Source organism: Cylas formicarius, unplaced genomic scaffold, assembly GCF_029955315.1.
Source record: "Cylas formicarius isolate icCylForm1 unplaced genomic scaffold, icCylForm1.1 PGA_scaffold_10__41_contigs__length_53128322, whole genome shotgun sequence".
In the NCBI taxonomy this organism is placed as follows: Eukaryota; Metazoa; Arthropoda; class Insecta; order Coleoptera; family Brentidae; genus Cylas; species Cylas formicarius.
This window is the reverse complement of record NW_026844214.1, coordinates 10,459,062-10,481,043: the sequence shown is the minus strand read 5'-3', so window position 1 is coordinate 10,481,043 and position 21,982 is coordinate 10,459,062. Positions and strand designations below refer to the sequence as shown.

At 38.5% G+C, this 21,982-nt stretch overlaps 1 protein-coding gene across 1 annotated transcript; it reads right to left on the bottom strand.

Moving 5' to 3' along the window:
• Nucleotides 1-5,567: 5,567 nt before the first annotated feature.
• Nucleotides 5,568-10,778, bottom strand: LOC132708258 (uncharacterized). The gene has a single exon (XM_060680464.1). It carries the CDS (start codon nt 10,776-10,778, stop codon nt 5,568-5,570), a length of 5,211 nt encoding a protein of 1,736 aa, XP_060536447.1.
• Nucleotides 10,779-21,982: the final 11,204 nt, after the last annotated feature.

The following is a 21,982-nucleotide window of genomic DNA, read 5'->3' as shown; positions in this document are numbered from 1 at the left end:
GAAACTTTTTGATTTACACGCAGAAGTACAAACGTATTCTTAATTAAGGCGTGAAAATATTAATAACACCGAAGGGAGAAACTGCTACTTTGTGAAGGAAACTACAAGTAAGTAGTAATATTTTTGTCTAGTTACTTAACCAGATGGTGCCTAATTTGTTATTTTTTTTTAGTTACAGAAACTGTCTCGCCATATGTTATGATGTTAAATGCATTTAATTATTTTGAAGTCAGTATTATTCTCCCAAAATAAAAGGTTATTCGCATTATGGCAAGCAGTATCACGACCCGTGATCATGATAATTTTATTAATTCAAACCGACAAAAATAGTCTAAGTTACCAAGCAGCAAATTTAGACACCACTTGTTCACCATTAGTTTAACCAATTCAAATTACAAAAATAAGAGACTTACCACTTTGTTTTTCATTGCTGCAATAAGTTGATTTAAAAAAAATTACTTATTCATTCGAGAGTTCATAATTTTCAAAGAAGCATACGTTAAAATTTTTCAAAGAAATTTCGACAGGCGACTGTAATAAAATTACAAAACTTCTGGATTCGTCTTGCGATTTGTTTGATGAGTCAACTTGGTCACGTTTCGTCAATCGTCCTGTTGGCTTCTTTAGGGATTAATTTAACCAGATTGAGCTAAGCTCTGAAGCAAGCAAACGTCAGCAAGTTTGATTCATCAACAACAGACGCAGGGGAAATCCAGAAGATTTAGTTGGTGACATTCTTAAATATTTGCAGCTACCATCAGTGAGTACCTTCCAATTAATTCTACGGACTGCATTCCTTATGTACCGGTATATGAAATGAAAATAAACTCAGAGTGATTAACAAGCATTGTCATTTTTAGGGTTTACACAAATAAATTTTCTCACAAGATTTTGCTGACTAACCAACCAACCAAAACTAACCAAAAAATAACTTGACGATGACAATATTCCAACGTAGATTTAGTGAAATGTATCTTAACTCGTTTACGTATAATAACTGTTTTAAATACATGGCCGTAGATCATTTATGTTCTGCGAACTCTGTACAATAACAACAACAAAACAATAATTTAAACAAAATACTAACTTGGATCTAAACATCGATGAAAAGTAGGATTAAAATCAATACTAAAAAGGTGCTAGTTTGTACTGCCGGTTAAAAAATAACGGGAATAATATATCGATGCGTACTGAGTAAGTCCATATCTACGAAGCCATAACAGGTATAATAACTTTAACTTTGTAAACATTGATCACTGAGGGTACTTTAATAATAAATATTTATGTTTTCTCTTTATCGGGAAATAATATTTTAAGTTGCTCTGGAATATTGTCGGAAAGAATACAACTTGAAAAATTTAGCCAAAATACAAGGGACGTTCGGATCTAATTTATGGAGAAGTGCAGCAAAATGTGCAATTTTAACTACTCGAGTTCCTATGCGCCATAGAAAGTCAATTGTCCTACGTGTGGTTGAAGCAGCGATGCCAAGTGTTTAGCCAACCACACGTAGGACACGGCACCAGTTACATCAAAGACTCCACCGACTTCGTGCGCAAGATTCAAGATATCAATATTGAACAAAACGACATCCTTGTGAGCTTCGACGTTGTCTCACTGTTTACCAAAGTACCTCTGAAGAGTTGCTTGGACCTGGTGAACAGGATATTTCCTGTCGATATTTGCAAACTTTTTGAAGTCTGTCTGACCGGTAGCTATTTCGTGTGGAAGGGAAACTTCTACGAACAGGTGGACGGAGTAGCAATGGGAAGCCCACTAAGCCCGGTTATAGCCAACTTATTTATGGAACACTTTGAGGAAAAAGCGATCGAGACCTCAGAGTACAAGCCAGCAACGTGGTTCCGGTACGTGGATGACACTTTCGTGATTTGGAAACATGGTATGGACAAGCTCAACAACTTTCTGCAGCATCTCAACAGTCAGCATCCCAGCATCCAGTTTACTATGGAGACTGAAAATGACCAACATTCTTGGAAGTACTAGTGAGGAAGCGAGGTAACAAGCTGGGCCACACAGTTTACAGAAAACCAACCCATACGGACAGATACCTGCATGCTCTATCCAACCATCACCCAAGTCAAAAGTATGGGGTTATCAGAACCCTGACAGAACGAGCCCGAAGGATTTGCGAACCGGAGAACCTCCAGATGGAACTTGAACACCTAAAAACTGCGTTCGAGGCAAATGGCTACAGTAAGAGGGAGATCGAGAGATCAATGAACTCAAGATCATCAAGATCACGGGATACCGAACAACGACCCTCCACCTCCCACGCATATCTGCCGTATATTCCGAGTGTCACCGACAGGATTGGCAGAGTATTGAAAAGACAGGACATCAAAACAATCTTTAAGCCTACAAAGAAGATCCAGCAGACCATCAGGTCAGCGAAGGACAAGAGGGGCTCACTTTCAGCTGCGGGAGTCTACCGCATTCCGTGTTCATGCGGAAAGGTCTACATCGGAACTACCAAGAGATCAATGGGAACGAGACTTAAGGAGCATAAAGCAAGCTGCAGGCTAGGACATACAGAGAAGTCTGCAGTGGCTGAACACGCACTGGGCAGCGGGGAACACAGGATACACTTTGAGAGCTGTAAGTTACTAGCATCGGTCAACGGCTATCACAACAGACTAGTCAGGGAAGCCATTGAGATTCAAAAACACCCACACAATTTCAACCGAAAGGAGGAGACCCTTAGACTCAACCAAATCTGGAACCCGATCCTTAGGAACGTCCGAGCAGTACCGATCGATATCCCGAGACCAACCGAAGCGGAACAAGCCCCGCCCTCCACCAATCGGCATAAATACAACCTGCGCAGGAGAAATCGTCAGTCTACGTCCAACATCGGAGATGGAAGGACCTCTGAAGAAGCTCGCCACTCGTGCTAGCGAAACGTTAGGAAGTAATTCCAATCGACGACGGCCTTTAAACCCGAATGAAGATAATAGCTTACCCTAAATTTCGTCTGAGTCGCACTTATCCAAGCATGAACCTTAGACTACGTCAGCAAAATTAAAATGACTAATCACGAGATAATCTGTTAGCAATATCTGGATTTTTGATAGAAGAAAGGAAGAGAAAAATTTAAGAAGCCGATTTGGATGAATTGTGTTGTGTGTCGCACGCCCGTACATGAATCTGTTAGTGATTTAGTGTTACTAGTAGACATAGAAAACAAAAGTGGCCCCAGAATAGAACCTCGAGGAACACCTTTCGAAAGTCTCCACAAACAGAACTTGATCATTGAGATAAGTCCTCGTGAGCTTAAAGGAGGTATCACCAAACCGAATATAGTAGTATGTGGTATAATAGAAGTAGCATAATCCACTCCATCAAATGCTTTACTAAAGTCAATAAGAAAAAGAGTTATTGCTTTGCCTCTCTCAATCGCACATATGATTTAATGAATAAAGTATAGTAAAGTATAGTATATTTTGTTTGATAAAAGGCGGAAAGAAAAAGACTTTTAATTTCAACCTCATCCGGTCCAACAGCAGGATCAGAATTGGCATGGGAAATCTCACTGTCACACTGACTGATTGGCTAGTTTGATACTCACCGTTGACAAAGGATCGAAACTTTTTGCGCCGACTATATAATGTTACTATTTTTAAATAAATTGTAAAACATCTTTAGTCGCTTTTTGTCGTTATCGTTATGACTCAGTCTGCAATTAGTTAGTTACAAAGATCTTAGATGATAATTGAGTCGACATGATGATCTGGGTCCAACTGAACTGCAATTTAAACGACTGTAATTTTATATTGTATCCATTCCAAATATCACCTGTATTGGTAATGGATCATAAGGTAACGTACCGATATCTCTATCAAACATACATTGATAGTTTAATCAGTGAGGACGAAACAAAAACTACCAAAGTAACAAACATTATTAAACAATCTTTGTCTGAGTGTTTAAGAATATGCAATTTAACTTAAGTCCTGGCTATTAACACGAGAAGTTATTAGACGGAAAAGGGTTGGCAATTGCTATTAGGGCGCAAGTGAAGACATAGGTACCATTTTATTTTATTATTTCCTAAACCGATGCTAGACCTAGTTACCATAGAGCAATAGTACAAAGAGCTTTTAAATGGAGCCTCTCTTTCTGCATTAGTAACATTTATATTAACAATATTCTTATAGGAAAATAAGATCCCTGAACGAATAGTTTGTTGCATATACGAATTTTACAACATAGCTTCTCATAAAAGCTGTTGGGTATGCGTCTTTGCCTTTTCAAATGTTTCTATATAGTATTGCTAAAGTTTGTTAGAAAAGACAGTATTATTTTCTCTGAAGAATCATCACTTCCACAGATCGTATCTAATAGTCGAGATGGTTTTCCCCGTGTTTTTATATATGTAACGTTATACAATTAGTATTTTAAGGGTGTTGTAACATATTACATAATTTTGCAGTTACCCTGATATAGTTTTAATACAGCCAATGTGAAAACTGAATCTATTTGGAGGGATTGACAGTTGTTTTAATGTAGCGAGTACATCAAAAAATTCGAAATTTTTTGGTGCACAGTCATTAAAGCCCAACTTGCTCTCCATAAGAAAATCAATTCGACCTTTGAATCATCTATAGAACTTAGTAAAATTTTAGTAATTAACATCGTCAAATAAATATAAAACCATAATTTATAAGTTTATTTGGTAATCATTAAAATTCAACTCTTCGGATGTCTCAATGATGAATTGTAAAAATAGGGCGAATTTAATTTATATAAGATTTAGGTTAATTATTTATTTTTAACAAAACGAAATCAAATAAAGGTACGTCGACAAATAGAAACGGCTTCATTGTATATAAGAATGCCGACAGCATTAACTTATTAATTATAAAGAAATCCCAGGGACAAATAAATATCGCTTTATTACCATTCGCCTTCGGAATAAAGATGAAAATCCTCCAAAGGGGGTGGGTCGTCGCAACCCTGAGGTTAATTTAAAGCGGACTGTAATTTTTTATATTCAAGCAGAGCCCGTAAGACGTGGTCTTGAGGGCAGAGACGGCACTAACCTTTTGTCGCTGCTGTCTCGCTGGACTGGGGCCCCAATAGCAGCTCCTCTTCGATCTTGAGGATCACGGTCTCGGTACGGTGGAGGTGGTTCACACGCACACGCAACGCGTAGGGAGACAATAGTTTTTCTTTTGGGGTTCAACACTATCGGCGTGCTATCGATCCCGAGTTCGAACGCGACCCGATTTAAAAACGTTCCTCGTCGCACGTGCGCGCGCTCTCCCTCCCTCCATTTTCCACATGGCGGCGACACCTTACGGGCCACTAAATTTTCAAACTTCCGCGGTTCTTGCCCGGGTGTTCGCTTTGCGGATTTAACATTCCACCCACCAAAACCCACGGTTTTCAAATAACCGAAAGGCACCCATAAGGTAAATGAATGGATACGAGAAAAAAAAAAAAAAGGGTTTTCTATAAAATAAAGAACAAAAGAAACTTCTTACTAACTTAAATACTAAAACGGGTAATTAACCTAAATATTGTATGGCTACGTGATTACCCACGCGTCAGTGATTGGGTAAGGGACAGAGTTTGACCACGGGCCGTTGCATAAGTCCGGTGGGGGTTTTTAGAGTCACCACCCGGACGAAACCATCGGTGCCCGGGTGAACTTTGGTTACTCGGGCTAAAAGCCATTGAAGAGGTGGTCTTTGCTCGTTCTTTATGAGTACCAGCCTCCCCACCTGAATATTATCGACTTTCTCGCACCACTTCGCCCGCTGCTGAAGAGTGTGAAGGTATTCATGTTGCCACCTTCGCCAGAAGTCGGTGTGCATCCGCTGAATTAATTGCCATCTGCTAAGGCGATTGATGCGCATATTGGAAAGATCTGGATCCGGAATGCTGGAGTGCAGGGGCTCCTGCGTTAAGAAATGGGACGGAGTCAGTGGCTGGAGATCGTTGGGGTCGTGAGAGACAGCGCACAACGGGCGCGAGTTGAGAACAGCCTCTATTTGCACGAGCAAGGTATACATCTCCTCGTAGGTGAGGAGTTGATCGCCAAGCACTCTGTAGAGGTGAGTTTTTACTGATTTGACACCGGCTTCGGCCAAGCCGTTGAAATGTGGAGCGCCGGGGCTATTAAAGCTCCACTGAATAGCCGCAGTCTGGGCGGCGAGTTTAAAATATTCTAGGATTTGTTTATGGGCACCGACAAAGGAGGTTCCTTGATCGCTGATTATTTGTGAGCATCGGCCTCGGCGAGCTACGAACCGCCGAAAGGCGGCAATGAATGCTTCTGAAGTTAAATCAGAGACCAACTCCAGATGGATGGCTTTTACGGCGCAGCATACAAATACGCAGATATAGGCCTTTAGTGACTTGGCACCTCGAGACTTGCTCATGGTGATCGAGAGGGGGCCGGCGTAATCTAGACATACCACCGAAAAAACTTTTAGTTGTGAAACTCTTACGGCTGGGAGGTCGGCCATAAAGGGAGAGTAAGATTTGGGCTTCGCCCGGAAGCATCGAATACACTGGGACAAGACTCGGTGTATAGCAGTACGTGGGGAAAGGATCCAAAATTGCTGTAGCAAAATGTATTGAAGAGTCTTAAATCCTACGTGTAGGTTTTGTTTGTGTGCCCATTCTATAATAAGCTCTGTCAATCGGTGAGATTTGGGCAATAATAAAGGATGCTTCTCGTCATAGGATAAATTGGAACGCCTAATCCGACCACCCACCCTGAGGCAGCCTCGCCCATCTAGGAAGACGGCTAACTTGCGAAAGGGTTTGGGAGGCAGATTATTTTTGTTTAGTTGTTCAACGATGTCTGTAAAGCAAAACATTTGAACGTGTTTTACGATCACCAGAAGCGCATTTTGAATCTCCAATGGGGAGAGAGGGCCGAATTGTTTTGCAAGTTTATCGGATCTGGTGTTCGAAATGAATCTAAGGACGTAGGCTATTGTGTGTTGTATTTTGGGCAAAGAGGAAAATTTATTCACCAATAGCGTTAAAAAGTGCTCCTCGAAACTGGTGTGCAAGACTAAAGTTCGCTCTTCGCAGAAGACCTCTTGGGGACGAATCTCAGTGATGTCCGGCTGTTGAGGCCAATTATTGGGCTCCTGTGCAAGCCAAGCGGGGCCTTGAAACCATAAGCCATGGTTTACGAGCTGAGCGGGTGTTACACCTCGGGAGACGCAATCAGCGGGGTTCTCCGCAGTGGGAACGTAGCGCCAACTAGTGAAGGGAATGAGACCGTGTATATGTGCCACTCGATTGGCCACGAAGGGTTTCCAGCGATGCGCTGGGGACGCCAACCATGCCAAAGTAACTTGTGAGTCAGACCATGCAAAGACTGCGTCGAGAGTGACGTGCCTTGCATAGACCTGCTTGACGTAGTCGACAAGGTCGCTGAGAAGGGCGGCAGCGATTAGTTCCATGCGGGGAATCGAGATGGCGGTTTTCAAAGGGGCTACTCGAGACTTACCAATGACGAGATGGATCTGAGGAGTGCCAGTAAAATCTCTGCATTTGAGGTACACTGCTGCCCCGTAGCCAGTCTGCGAGGCGTCGCAGAAACCGTGCAGTTCCACCAATTGTGGTTCGTCTACAAATATACGTCTCGGAATTTTAATGGCTCTTAGTTCGGGAAGTTCCGACTTAAAATTATTCCACTGTCGACAAACATCGTCACTGGGGATTTCGTCCCAGTCCGAGTGAGACAACCAAAGCTTTTGCATTAAAAGTTTAGCGAATAGCACCACGGGTGACAGAAAGCCTAGAGGATCGTAGACGCGAAAGATTTGACTGAGAATATTGCGTTTGGTACAAGGTAGATCTTTGGGCGAGCAGGAATAGGAAAACGTGTCGCCCGAAGGGTTCCATTGCAAACCTAGGACTTTAATACATATGGGCTCATCCTTGTCAAACGAACAGGGCATTTGAAGATGTGAGGCATTCACAGCAGATAGGACAGCTTCGTGGTTGCTTGCCCATTTCCGAAGCTCGAACTTCCCTGTTTGAAGAAGCTGAATAAGTTCTTGCTGTAAGCTTAGCAAGGCATCAAGGAGGTCCGCACCTGCGGCGATATCGTCTATAAAGATTTGATGCTCCAAGGCTTGGGCCGCGCGGGGAAATTTTTTACCTTCCCGTATGGCCAACTCTTTGATCGTTCTGAGGGCCAGGTAAGGAGAGCTGGACACACCGTAAGTGACGGTGTTTAAAACGTATTCCTGCAAAGGTTCCTGATCGGAGAAGCGCCAGAGAATTTTCTGGAAATTTCGGTGTGCAACGTTTATCAATATTTGCCGATACATCTGACGTATATCGCAAATGAACACGTAACGATGGAATCTGAATTGTAGGAGTATCGAGGAGATATCCTGCTGCAATTTTGGGCCTGTAAGCTGGGTGTCGTTTAATGAAACACCGTTTGAGGTGGCGCATGATGCGTCAAAAACGACACGAATTTTTGTATCTTTGGAGATACAAAAATGAGGTATGTAGTAACCTAGAGGAGAGCGGTATTGGGCGGAGTCAGATACCAAAGACATGTGGCCAGATTTCAAATAATCTGTCATAAAATCAACATAAGCCTCTCGGAGGTTAGGATTCTTTGATAAACGCTTTTCGAGGAGGTTGAACCTTTTAAGAGCTTGATTATACGAATTTCCAAGCGTGGGCGCGGAATGCTTAAAAGGAAGTGAAACTACGAATCTCCCGGAGGTCTCGCGGTAGGTAGTTTCGTTATAATATTGGTCACATTTGATGTCATCAGGGGATGGAGGTATGGACCTTGAAATCGATTCAAGTTCCCAAAACTTTTGAAGACTAATATCAAGTGTTGGCTCCGTGGATACGTGAAGATTAGTCAAGTGATTGGAGAAGGCCAAACATTGGGCTCTGCCTTGCAGGATCCAGCCAAAGACGGTCTCAAGCGCTACCGGTTGATCAGGGTTGCCGACTAGGCGGCCCCTTTCTAAAAGGTAGGGTACTAATTCAGCACCAATTAACAGGTCAATGTCGCCTGGAATGTTGAATTGAGGGTCTGCAAGGGGCAGATGTTGTATATGGGCCAAGCGTGAGCAATCGATTACCATTTTGGGCTGCGAAGAGCAAATTTTGGGCACGATAATCGCTTCAAAGTTGAATATAGGTTCGAGCTTATCGCAAGGGCGGAGTTGGCATTGGATCATACCTTGGTTGCAACTGGACGACATATTGTTAAGCCCCTCTATGGGAACCAAAACTTTTTTACGGGGTAAACCTAACCTGTCTGCGCAGTTCTGCGAGATAAAGTTTGCCATGCTTCCTGTATCTAGCATTATTCGCACCTTTTGGAAGAATCCGTAGATATCTTTCACGTGGGCTACGATAGTGGACAGTAGAACTGTGGATTGTTCTGACACGGCAGATGATCCGACAAGAGTCAAGTTTGGTGGCTGAAAGGCAGCTGCACAAGTGGAATCGTTTGCGTTTGCATTGGGCAAAGCCTGAGAGTGGCTGGGGGTACTAGTAAAGAGCTGGGGCTCAGTGGATTGAGCTAAGTGGTCGTCCTCGTTATTCTTGGGAAAGTGGAGGAGAGTATGATGTGGAAATTTGCAAATTTTGCAGTGTACTGAGGTGGGGCACTGCTTTAGGTTGTGTGGAGCCCGTAAGCAATTGATGCAGTAATTATGCTGCTTGACAAGGGCAAATCGGTAGCGCGGAGTCTTGGCCAGAAAGACTTGGCAACGGAAAAGTATATGATTACCAGAGCACGCAATACATTTGCTTTTTTGGGCAGAACTTTGTTCAGGCGTGTCGGTTATGAAAGCCGAGGTGGATTTTCTAATGAAACTAGAGCTGGTTGGAGTTTTAGTTCGAAGACCAGACGGGTTAGAGTTCATTAATTGCGCCGAGTCCAAGGCCTTACAGTATTCTTCAAGAAAATCGCTTAAGTCCTGAAATGTTGGCAACTCAGTTGTCCTGAACTCCTTTTCAAACTCAGTGCGTGTCTGACTATCCAGCTTTGGCAGCATCATGTTAAACAATAAAAAATCCCAACTGTCGGTGTTAAATTTAAGGGCTTTAAGAGCGGATATGTTTTCTGAAAAAGTATCCAAAAGGGCGCGGAGTTCTCTAGCAGCGGGCTTTTGAACCGCGGGCGCATTAAAAATCTCATGGTAGTGACAGGTGGCTGTGAAACGCTTATTGTCATACCTTTTACGCAAAGCCTCATATGCGATTAAATAGTTGTTCTCCGTAATACTCAAACCCTTAATAACATTAAACGCGTCACCTTTCAATGCTCGATGCAAGTAATGAAATTTTCGGACGTCTGAAAGCCCTACGTTATTATGTACGAGACTATCGAACATGTCTATGAATGGCGACCAGAATTTAAAATTCCCATCGAAAGTAGGAACGTCCATTTTTAATTGAATGGCCGATTCGCGGGGAGGCTCAATATTACTGGCGTTTTGACTAGATGCAGGGGCATCCGTGGAATAAATATCGCGTTTAAACATTTTGATTGCGTAGTAATATATGTCCGCCTGTTTTCGAACCGCATCGTGTTCCTCGAATTCCGCGTCATCGGCAAGCAACATAATTACGGAATTATGAGACTTGCCGAATTCACCGTACATTTCGTCACACTCATCGGCACGAACCAAAAATTGAACTTTTTTTGAAGGATCGGTCTCGACCTTTACCCCGACCTCGTAGGTTTCCTTTAACCGATTAAGAGCAGCAGTGCGTTTCATTACGAGCCTTTTCAATTTTTCGGTCATTTCGAATTAAATTGTCAAAGAACTAGATACCAAAAAATAAACGGCTACGTAAGTAGTACTAATCGACAGGAAATGTAACAAAAAAACGGCAAATACTGACTCCGTTATTATTTGTTAAAGGAACCAAAGCGGAGTAAACAACGTTTTTTATTTGATAATTTTTTGAAGTTATTAACACCACGGTCGTAATGCGATATCGTAGGCCTTGGTCAAACCGTGCGCCCAAACACTTGTTTTTATAATCTATATATGGATCTACCAACAAAAAAAAACTTTCGATATGGATCGATAAATTTTGTACCTACGGAGGATTTAACCTATTGATGCATTTATGTACCTACCCACAAATAAATGTTTTGAACGAAATACGCGAAGCGAACACTATGAATTTTATATGATGCAGAAAATTAGCATGTATAATATTGAAAATATAGAAATCGCGAAACATTCGGCATCCCGGTCGAAGGATCAAAATGGGTCGTCGCAACCCTGAGGTTAATTTAAAGCGGACTGTAATTTTTTATATTCAAGCAGAGCCCGTAAGACGTGGTCTTGAGGGCAGAGACGGCACTAACCTTTTGTCGCTGCTGTCTCGCTGGACTGGGGCCCCAATAGCAGCTCCTCTTCGATCTTGAGGATCACGGTCTCGGTACGGTGGAGGTGGTTCACACGCACACGCAACGCGTAGGGAGACAATAGTTTTTCTTTTGGGGTTCAACACTATCGGCGTGCTATCGATCCCGAGTTCGAACGCGACCCGATTTAAAAACGTTCCTCGTCGCACGTGCGCGCGCTCTCCCTCCCTCCATTTTCCACATGGCGGCGACACCTTACGGGCCACTAAATTTCAAACTTCCGCGGTTCTTGCCCGGGTGTTCGCTTTGCGGATTTAACAGGGGGATTTTTTTTATTTGACCAAAGTGCCCAGCGGCTAAATTCCTATATCGTCAATATTACGCCACGGACAAAATACTGAGTTTTCTCATTAATCCGATATTGTCGAAAGTAAAATTGAATCAATAAATAGCAAGCCTTCCCCTCCTATATAAGTAGGATACGATCTCGTGAGCGGAATAAAACATCTGAAGTTCATTTACAATATGTTGAAAGGACAACTCAATAAAAAATTGATTTTGACTTATCCCACCATTTTAAAAAATCCTTCCTTTCTATTGCCACTGTCCAATTTACTAAACTACTGAGTAGATTCTGTTGTGGTCAATCTTCTCTCTGAACTAAGGTTAAAAGTTGTATTTAATAATATCCTAGGAATTGAACAAAGTTAGTGTAAGAGTGAACTTTTGGATAAGGGGAAGTCTGTGCGGTGTGATAGCTTTACTCTGCTTTATCCGTGTATATTGATATCATACCAAAACAGACAGACGGTCAGTCGATTATATACAGAATTATAAGATTACTATTATACTATTATTATAGTCATAGGAGAATGCTATAATATTGAACTAGTAGACAAAATCGATATATTCAAAAATTTGCTCAACTACCATGTTGAAAAGGTATGTACAGGCAGAAATGTGTGAATACCAATATGTAGGAAAATTGATGGAGAGTGTGACACAAACTACAGCAGATCCTAAGTGAGAGCAGCAGAACTTTAAAATCGTAGATATATTATGCAACAAGTGTGGTAAACGGCATTTGGGTTGTACGAGAGGTGCGAGCGGCTAATAAACGAGTGAGAGGTGTGGTTAACCGTATTTGAGTCACGAGTTTATTTTTCACGAGCGGAAGGAGTGTTTAATAAACGAGACAAACAAGCCGTGCGGTAGAATCCACGAAAACATCCGATTGCTCGCAAACACGCGTTTGTAATATCCCGGAAATATCTGAAGTGGCTCAGATCCGTGGGACGAGAGACTCACGCAGTAAAGTGACGCTTCCCGCACGCTAATAGGTGTATAATTAGAAATTATACAGGGAGTAGAAAATAGTATCTTATGCAACAAGTGCGGTAAAAGGCGTTTGGGTCACGAGTTTTCAATAAACGAGTGAGTTAAAAAGTTTGATAAACGTGTTGAATACTATACTTGTTCTACAACCGGTTGTTGTTGGGTACATTTTTGTAAAACAACAAGAATATATTCGCTGACATGACCGTTAGAATCGACAAACGTCAAAATTCAAGTCGTGCGGTAAAATCTCAGAAAACATCCGATCGCTTCCAAACTCGTGTGGTTATATACCGGAATTATCTGAAGTAGCTTGCGGCATAGAAAACGAAACTGACCTCGTTCTCGTGATTCTTTCCACATACTACATCGGCTTATATTTGCGTATTTTAGAGAAGGGAGTAGAGAAAATTGTTTATACTTAAGTACGGCTTTCTGAATATGATTAAATAATTCTTCCGATTTTCAACGAACTACATATAAATGAAATTCTAATCGAATAAACCAAACGTTTGTTGGGAAATAGACGAGTGGTGGTTAAATCGCCAGAGCTAAGTACACTGTTTGCAGAAACACAAGCAACGGTTAAATATACATGTGGCACCATTGTTGCAATTGACTACTGAAGATGTTAAGATTGTTAGTATTAATATTATTAGCGTTATTGTCTTAGTATAGGATCAAATATAACCTCTATGATTCGAAATATAGCAAACAAAGTAAAAAGGGATAGAATATGTCTAAATAACTACTGAGTAGATTCTGTTTTTTGTATAGAATTGTATAGAACTAGAACTGAATGGGTTAGAGAAAAGAAATACATAGTTCCAAAGCGTGACAGTCTAGCTTTCAATAGCACCTGTTCTAAACCGTTAATGAACTTTTTTCACACTATTTAATAATATAAATATTAAAGTAAATATGATTAAATCTTTTATATATAATCTTGTCCAAACAATGAGCGAGAAAAAATGAAAAGGGTGTGTGTCCGAAAAATATATCCCATAATGCGGTATCGTTACTTAATATTGCCTTACTCCTGATTCGCGCTCGATTTTTCTCAATTATTTGGATTATATCTCGCATCCCCATGAGGAAACGAAAAAAAAATATTTTCCATTTATTCTGTATTGAGTGGTATCTTATTTTTGGCATGATTCAACAATAAAATTAAAACAAATTTTTAACAAGGATTAGCAAGGAGTGTATGCCCAAAATCCGGCAACCCAAAAACTTAGATTAGAATTTTATTTAAAAATTTCGGTGCAAATACCGCTCTCGTCGCATCCATTATCGTTTGTTTTTCAGGCTCGGCAACTTTTTCAATTAAAACTGAGATCTTGTAAACTGATAAGAGTCGAGATTCGGGACTTAATGGCGGCGGATTTTGGATAACGGGCTGATAAGCCTAAAAGATACAAATCCAGCAGGATCATTCATTTCATATAACGCGGGAAATGGCAGTGATTCTAAAGAAGTCTTGGCATATCGTTTACTTCAGCTTTAACCTGTTCTAACTTTGCGCAACTCAAGAAACGAAAGCCTTCAATGGACCAAACTAGCCACTGCTGGGTCTGCTTCGTGAAAATTGTTTACGATCAAATAGTAATGGAATATGATATTTTGCTTTCTCTAAATGGTAGTTTTGGGTATTTAGTTTAGCTCTTGTATTACGTAAGTTTTTTACTGTGTAGTTGAGAATAATCGTTTGGACAACTGCAGGTTCATTACCCTCCACTAGTACCTAATAATACAAAAATCTAAACTAATCTAATCTAATCTAATCTAATCTAATAAAAAAATATTTTAAAAAATTGATAAAACTGGGTTATTAGCAATGAGATGAGTTGCAGATAACCCGAAATTCTCTTTAAGGAGGTGTACACAAACAGTGGATCTAAGCAAAAGTTACACCCAATTTTTAAGGAAAACAATATAAACCGTTTAAGCCAAGGATGCAGTATATACTTGAACCTGCAGGGGAAGAGAGAAGTTTAGAGTTTAGTTTATGAATAGACGAAACTTTCCTTGTAAACCGTCAATTTCATATATTTTTACATTTTGCATAAATGGAAATCTTTACAAAAGATCAGTAATTGTGACTACGACAATCCTAATTATGTCATATACGGACGAAGTCGACGTTTCAAAAAGGTCAACGTATGGTGTGGATTTTTGTTCCATTGGATAAGAGGCTCATGTTTTCAAGAGGAAAACTTTAACCAACATGAACATTTTGGAAAATTTTGTCTTACCTTTTCTTAATACTGGATACTTACCTAATTAATACTTAGGTGAGGTTCGACCCAATCCAGCTAAGTTGCCTCACATTTTATTATTAGACGTCTTTTTGTAGGGTGCCTTAATACAAACGGTTTACTCACATAATCTTCCACGTAAAGCGTATGGTAAATTTACTAATTTAATATAAAAGTGTGTGGAGATGGGAGATAGCTATTTTGAATAACATTAAAATATTCTAATTTTTAATATGGAAATTTGTATTCACTTTTTACGCTAGTTTAAAAGCAACATTCTTTTAGAATTTTTTTTTTAAATGATTAATAATGGTACTTCACTTTTGATACATATTTTCCTAATTTATCAATGCCCTGTATATCTGATCTAAGTTTTTTTTATCGTGAATTTATTATCTCTAACGAAACTTTTTATAAACAATGACTTTTGGTGGTAAAATGAATAATAGACATTTTTGCACCTTGGGGACCAATCCGCGGGCACACTCTATTGGAAGTAACTTGGTGTTTTGAATGCTTCTAATGTGAAAGCGTAACGTTAGCGTTTTTCATAGTATTATCAACCACTTGCAGTCAACACAATGCATTTGATTTCAAAAAATTGGTCGAGAAAACAAATAAGAATTTATATAAAAAATTGCAAAAATCGCGCAAGTGGGAACTATTAGTATACTTCGGCCAGAAATGTAATGCTTTTACAACCGACCCCGTAATTAACTTTGCCCACAGTTTATTACTCCAAAACCGCGGCCCCTTATAGGGCACCCTGCCGAGCAGAGCCTTACCCGTCACCATATCAGCATCATCCTAGGAATTTATCTACCTACACTAATAAGCGGGATTTAGGTATGTTTTCAATCTTTTTCTCCGAGCAATTCTTGAAACATGTACATAAAAAAGTTAGTACAAGATAACAATTTATTACGTACCATTTTATTACATTTCTACATAGCATCATTAACATACAAAATATGTAATATAATAATAATAAAGTATCAGTCACTTAAAAAATCGTCACTATCGCTACTGTCGTCACCTAGTTTAATGATCAACGCCGCCACTAATCGTTCTCGATAAATATTTTCTACTTTTATTATTTATTAGCACTTGACGTTTATCAATTGTTTGCAACTGATAATCCATCTTGTTTAAAAAAGTACGCAACGACTCTTTCGCACAACTAAGGTTTAAGTCTGTCAGGACTTTTTTATGCAGTTCTTCTAGGGTTCACTTTATAAGCGTCGTAGATTATACCCCTAATTAAATCTGCGTGTCGCTCTTTAAAAAATCGCGAAGTACCAGCATCTTCTCTCACTTTCCTCTTGACTATTCCATTTGCAACAATTTTTCTTACAGTTGACTTCGGAACTTTGGTCATGTCACTTGCTTTAATTGCTGCTTCTACTTCCTTTCTTATAAAATTGTAAATATTCAAAACAATTTGTTTAGCATCCGAAGACAAGTGGAACCGTTTTTTCATTTGCTGAGGTAGTTCATCTTCTAAGTTGGCATTAGGTTCGACTATCATCTCCTCTTCGTCTTCAAATTCTGTGTTAAAAAACAGGAACTTTCAAAAAATGTTTATTTGGGAGATTCTAATAAATATTTATCTGTATTCTTATGACGTACCTTTATTTACCGCGAATATAGACTAGATATAGACTGTTGTTGTTTACAAATCGAAGAGGGCACAAAATTACAAGAAGAATTTTGTTAATCTACAAGCACATCAGATAAAAATGGTTATTTTCCAACTTACCTGTAAGATAAATAGAGTACAGGTACTTAGCTTTACTATCCAGTAAAAACAGCTTGGCAGGGTCAAAGCTGGGGAATCAGGTACAAGTTTGTACAAATATTCGTTACGGTCCATCTCAATAAAGACCTACTGCGAAAGTCTGAGGTTAAGGAACTGTAAAATACTACATTTTTGGTAGTATTATATATACTTACCAATACCAATGGTGTAATATCCAACGCTTTTGGTGCCTAAAGCGGAACAGTGAAGGACTGAAATTTTTGTAGGTCATACTCTAAACGCATCCCACACAGCTACAATTTTAACTTTATATTCCGGAAATAAAATGCATTTTAAATAAAGCGGAGTCTGCGAGTGACACAAATAAAGTGTTTCGTTACATTTTCTCTATATTTCTCCTACACCGTGACAGCTGATCGGCAAAATATTTAAAACAACCTATTCTCTTGTGTTTGCTACATGTCCATACGTCGGGTTGATGAAGTTTTCAGTATGTCAATAAATATAAATTATAAGGAATTTTAAAATCAGGTCATGAAATATAAAGATAACTTTCGTGGCGTATTCACATTAAACTGAGGGCAAAACCGAAATCTTTAGAAATTTTGAGGATAGAAATAAGTTTAGTTTTACACAATGACTATATCAAATGGAGACCGAAATTAAGCAATACTAGTTATGCAGCGAATTTTTAAAACGTATAAACGAATCCAGTTCCCAGGGTTTATTGGTATGCTCTGTATATTTTTTTGAGATACCAGATACGTATTTAATTAATGAGAATTTGGATCGAGAGTTCATTTGTAATAAGTTTTGGTGTTTTCTAAAACATCAACACTTTGTCCAAAATTATGCGTTTATGTCGACGACAATTTTTAGTTATTTTGTGACTTTGGTGATCTTCTGATGAAAAACAAAAAAAATCTAATTCAATTATTCAATCAAGATTTGTCGCGGCCCTGTCAAATGTTATTTAAAACTTTTTATTTTTAATTTTTATTTTTTTATAAACGACTTTATTTATAAACGACACTTTAGTCAGTAGTTTGTTTAGACACGAAAGGGCGAGTGTTTAAAGGAATATCTCAATATTATTAACGTATTGTGCACTATACTTTTTCGATTAGTTTTTCCGTCACGTGATCTACCGAACTGACAAACCTCAAAATACAAATCGGTGTTTTAAACATGCCGAAATTATCCTATAACCAATCAGTGACTAAAGGATCGGAAACGCTCTGCCTGATTCACGACGATTAACGTTTCAAAGTTTCAAGTTCTATGGAGTTTTTCTTCAAAATCTGCCAATAAATACTATTTTTAGGATATTTTCGAGTGCCGTTTAACTTTCAATCCTGCGATAAATTTTATTTTCCGTCATATGTTAAACCTGTTACCTAAAACTTATTATATCGAAAACGAAATTATTTGATGAACACTAATCAAAAGTAAATTTTAAAATTTCGAAGTTTATGCAGTCGATGTAAAAAGTATGTAATACGTAAATATGTAAATATGTAGCGCAACCAAATTAAAGACCCCCAAAAATATATAACAACATATATTCCAATTTATATACAAATCTCACACAATTCACATTGATATTTCATTAATACTTCAACAGATAACCAGAAAATATAAAAATCACCCTAAAAAATTCTGGCGAAGTTATATATGAGATAGTCAAGTATAAATATGCTAAAAATATTTTAGAGTAAATTCTCATTTGGAGAAAGCATTTTCGCCATTCCCGTTAAATGCGGTAGTATGTCGACATCCAAAAATGCTTTTAGCATAACTCATTTAATCATAGGGTCTTCATGTAAATTCCGTGAAAAATATCTTTATTTGCATATTACATAAATATGAGCTTATTCTCTTTCTTTACGTAATATTATTTTCGGGAACGCAAATTTAAATAGAACCGCTATCCGGAATGCACGTTTGTTAACATTTTCGTAGTCGAAACTATTGCAATTCCCGGCATTTTTTAATTAAAATTGCGCCATTGCGAAATTTTCTGGCAGTTGAGCGGAAGAGAAGAGATATAAATTATGACTGTTAAATCCTTATATTTAATTTTAGATTGTAGAGCGCAGTTGTCTTCTTTCGTTGTTTTTAAACTGAAAATATACCTTTTGGAATTTGCATTTCAACAGATCTTATTAATATTGATTCAATTTCGTTGTCGTTAAGTACGAGGCTTCCCGAAATTACCGAAAGGGTAGCGAAAATCGTGCATTGGCTTGATGATTTGCAACATTCGCAAATTTATTCAGCAGTGCAAAACGCAAATGGTTTTTGTTGGTTGGTGAAAGTAGCTAAGTAAGTTTTGGCATCCAACGACACTAAATACGATGAATAAAGTCAGACTAACCAAATTTTACATGTTCTTTTAATAATGTTTGTTGTACTCTGAAATTTCGTATAATACTGTTACGTTTCTAATTGCAGTACGATCGTTCGGGTTCTTCAATCTCAGTGAAATTAAACAAGTCACACAGGTTGTCTTCAAAATACCTATGATATGCATCTTCTGGGTTACTGTGGTATTGAACATTTTTGTATAGAAATACCAAAAATTTAAAACACTTGAAATAAATTGAAATAAATGCTCCTGCTGCGGTCTGGAAAAGATGAAGCATTCAGCATATTAGCGCCATCTCCAAATGAGAAGCAAAAGTAAGTGGCTCCACGTTCAAAGGTTAAGTTGTGCTAAAATATTATAGGTTTTAGTTTGGGATGTATTATTTTGTACCAATTGCACTGGAAATATAAAAACCATACCATAAAGGCAAAAAGGGAGAATTTCTGCTGAAAGTAAATTTTACGCGTACACCGGAAAAGAGACTAGATGGTCCTTTGAAACCCAGCCCACACCACAATATTGGTCAAAACGAGCCCAATTTGTGGACTTTTGGTCAACAGCAAAGCGGTTTCATGAATGGACAAGACCTGACAGGTAAAATCAAGGCCGTGAAAGTCGGCCTGGAAACATTTTGGGACAAGGATATGACTCGGGTCCCGACGAAATAGGTTAGATCGTTCCAATTAGCTTTGCTTTGCAAGGTTCAAGATTGCGAGAAAAGTGCACTGTGACTGTGAGTTTGACTAAATTTTGTTCTAGGAACTTTTAGACAAATCAATTATGTTCACTTATTTAGTGCTCAAGCAAAAGGGTCTATTACTAAAATAGAAACGATTGTTACTAAAAATGAAAGTGATTTTCAACTAGGAAAAGTTATTTGCAAACAGTTTTGAAAATTACTACGATATACAAACGCAAATCGAAGATTTTGATGGGTCAGAGGAAACTGGTCGCTTAAATAATGAAAATCAAGACTTCAAAATTTTATCAAAAATAAAAATGATGGTAGCAAGTCGAAATAGAGCTATGCTATCGCAGCGCAAGCATGAATATTTTTCAGGAAAGTACGAAGATTAGGAAGTATTCGTTGATTTATTTACAGCACTTATTGCTAGTAATCAATAGTTCAAAAATTCAAACGTTCAAAAATTTCTTTATTTCAAATGAAGCGTTAAATCGTCGTGAATGATTTGCTAGTAACATTTAGTATTCGAAATTCAAAAAAACAGTATACACATACGATTACAAGGGATAATGGAGCTCAGTTCTGGACCTTTTTAGCGTGCATAAAACACATAAATCCATTGCGAACAATTACTTACCAGTTGATTATTGGCACATTGTGGTAGTGTATATATTTTCTCAAAAACTAAATTTTTCGAACTCGTGAGGCATATGAATTTGAACACATTGCCAGTGCTATCAGATTTACTTGGATTACTAGAGAATCGTAGTATCGCAGTAGAAAACACTTCGGCAACTTAAAACTCTAATTATGTTCATTTTAGTTTTGAAAAGCAGGTTCAAGCCACCGTATTTTCAAAAGCATTCCTATCGTACCATTACGTTATAAACGAAGCAAGTGCTATGACCGGCCTGCGAGTAGTATTTGATGGTTCATCAAACACATCGACAGTTCTCACGTTGAATGACATCATGTTGAAGGGTTTCCAGTTTAACCAGAACTGTTTGATATTCTTTGTTGGTTTCGGACATTTAATTATGTAATGATTGCAGACATCAAAAAAATGGTGAGGTATAGCACAAATTCATGAATAAATTTGAAAAAGACGAAATGCCTAATTATCCTTTATTTCTCTATAATGGAAGCAATAGAACTGCGCAAACAACCTTTTCAAATGATAGGTTCATTTGGATTTTCACTTCTCAAGTGATGTTCTAATGAGGAGTCTTTAGTTCCATATACAATGAAGGTCTCAGGCTTAATTTGGGAGCCAATCAAAGATACCTTTAAAGTTTCTGATCCGTTGGTTGAGAAAACGATTTTTTAAAACGCCAAGTTTTTTCTGGTATTGCACAGATGTTTGACCCACTAGGTCTTATAGGTTTCCAAGTAGCGGTCGCGAAACTAATCACGCAAAAATTCTGGATAATTAAAATCGACTGAAATGCTGAGCATTAATTTGGTTTTTTCGAGAAATGGAAACCACTTTCGGGTATTTTTAATTTCAATCCAAATTTTTGTAATTACTATCACATATATTTTTTTAACGGTGTTACTGATCAGCAGTAACGTTCAAAGGTTAAGTTGTGCTACAAGAGTACAGGTTTTAGTTTGGGATGTACTATTTTATACAAATTGCATTGCAGCAAGAAAACCATACCTTAAAGGCAACGAGGGAGTTTTGTTGAGCTCCCGCTGAAGGGAAATTTTACAAGTACACCGCTAAAAAACTGGATGGTCCTTAGAAACCCAGCGCACACCCCAACAGTTCCATTATATCTAATTAGCTGAACGTTTGCAATCTAAGATCATCTATCTGGGGTGAATTAGTCTAAGCAAATCGGATCTAATCTTCAAAGATTTAAAAATGGGTGTGCCGCGAGCTTAGGGTTTTTATCCCTCTCTTTCGAAAACAATAATAAAGCATTTATTGAAATTGAAAAAAGCTAAAACGTAAAAAATAAAAGGAGTTCCAAGAAATTTCCGCGTTTCTCAGCATTCTCTCTAAAACCCTAACAATGATTGGACAAAAAAGACGATACCAACCGCAAAAAGCGTCATCAAAATGTCACGTCCTGGTCAAAATATCAAAATTTTAAACATAAATTATAGTCTTCCAAAACTGTGCTAAAAATAAAAGCTACTCTGACAATTTGATTTTTCTACTCCCGTCTGTAAGATACCTAATTATACACCGATCTAGCGTGCGGGAAGCTTCACTTTA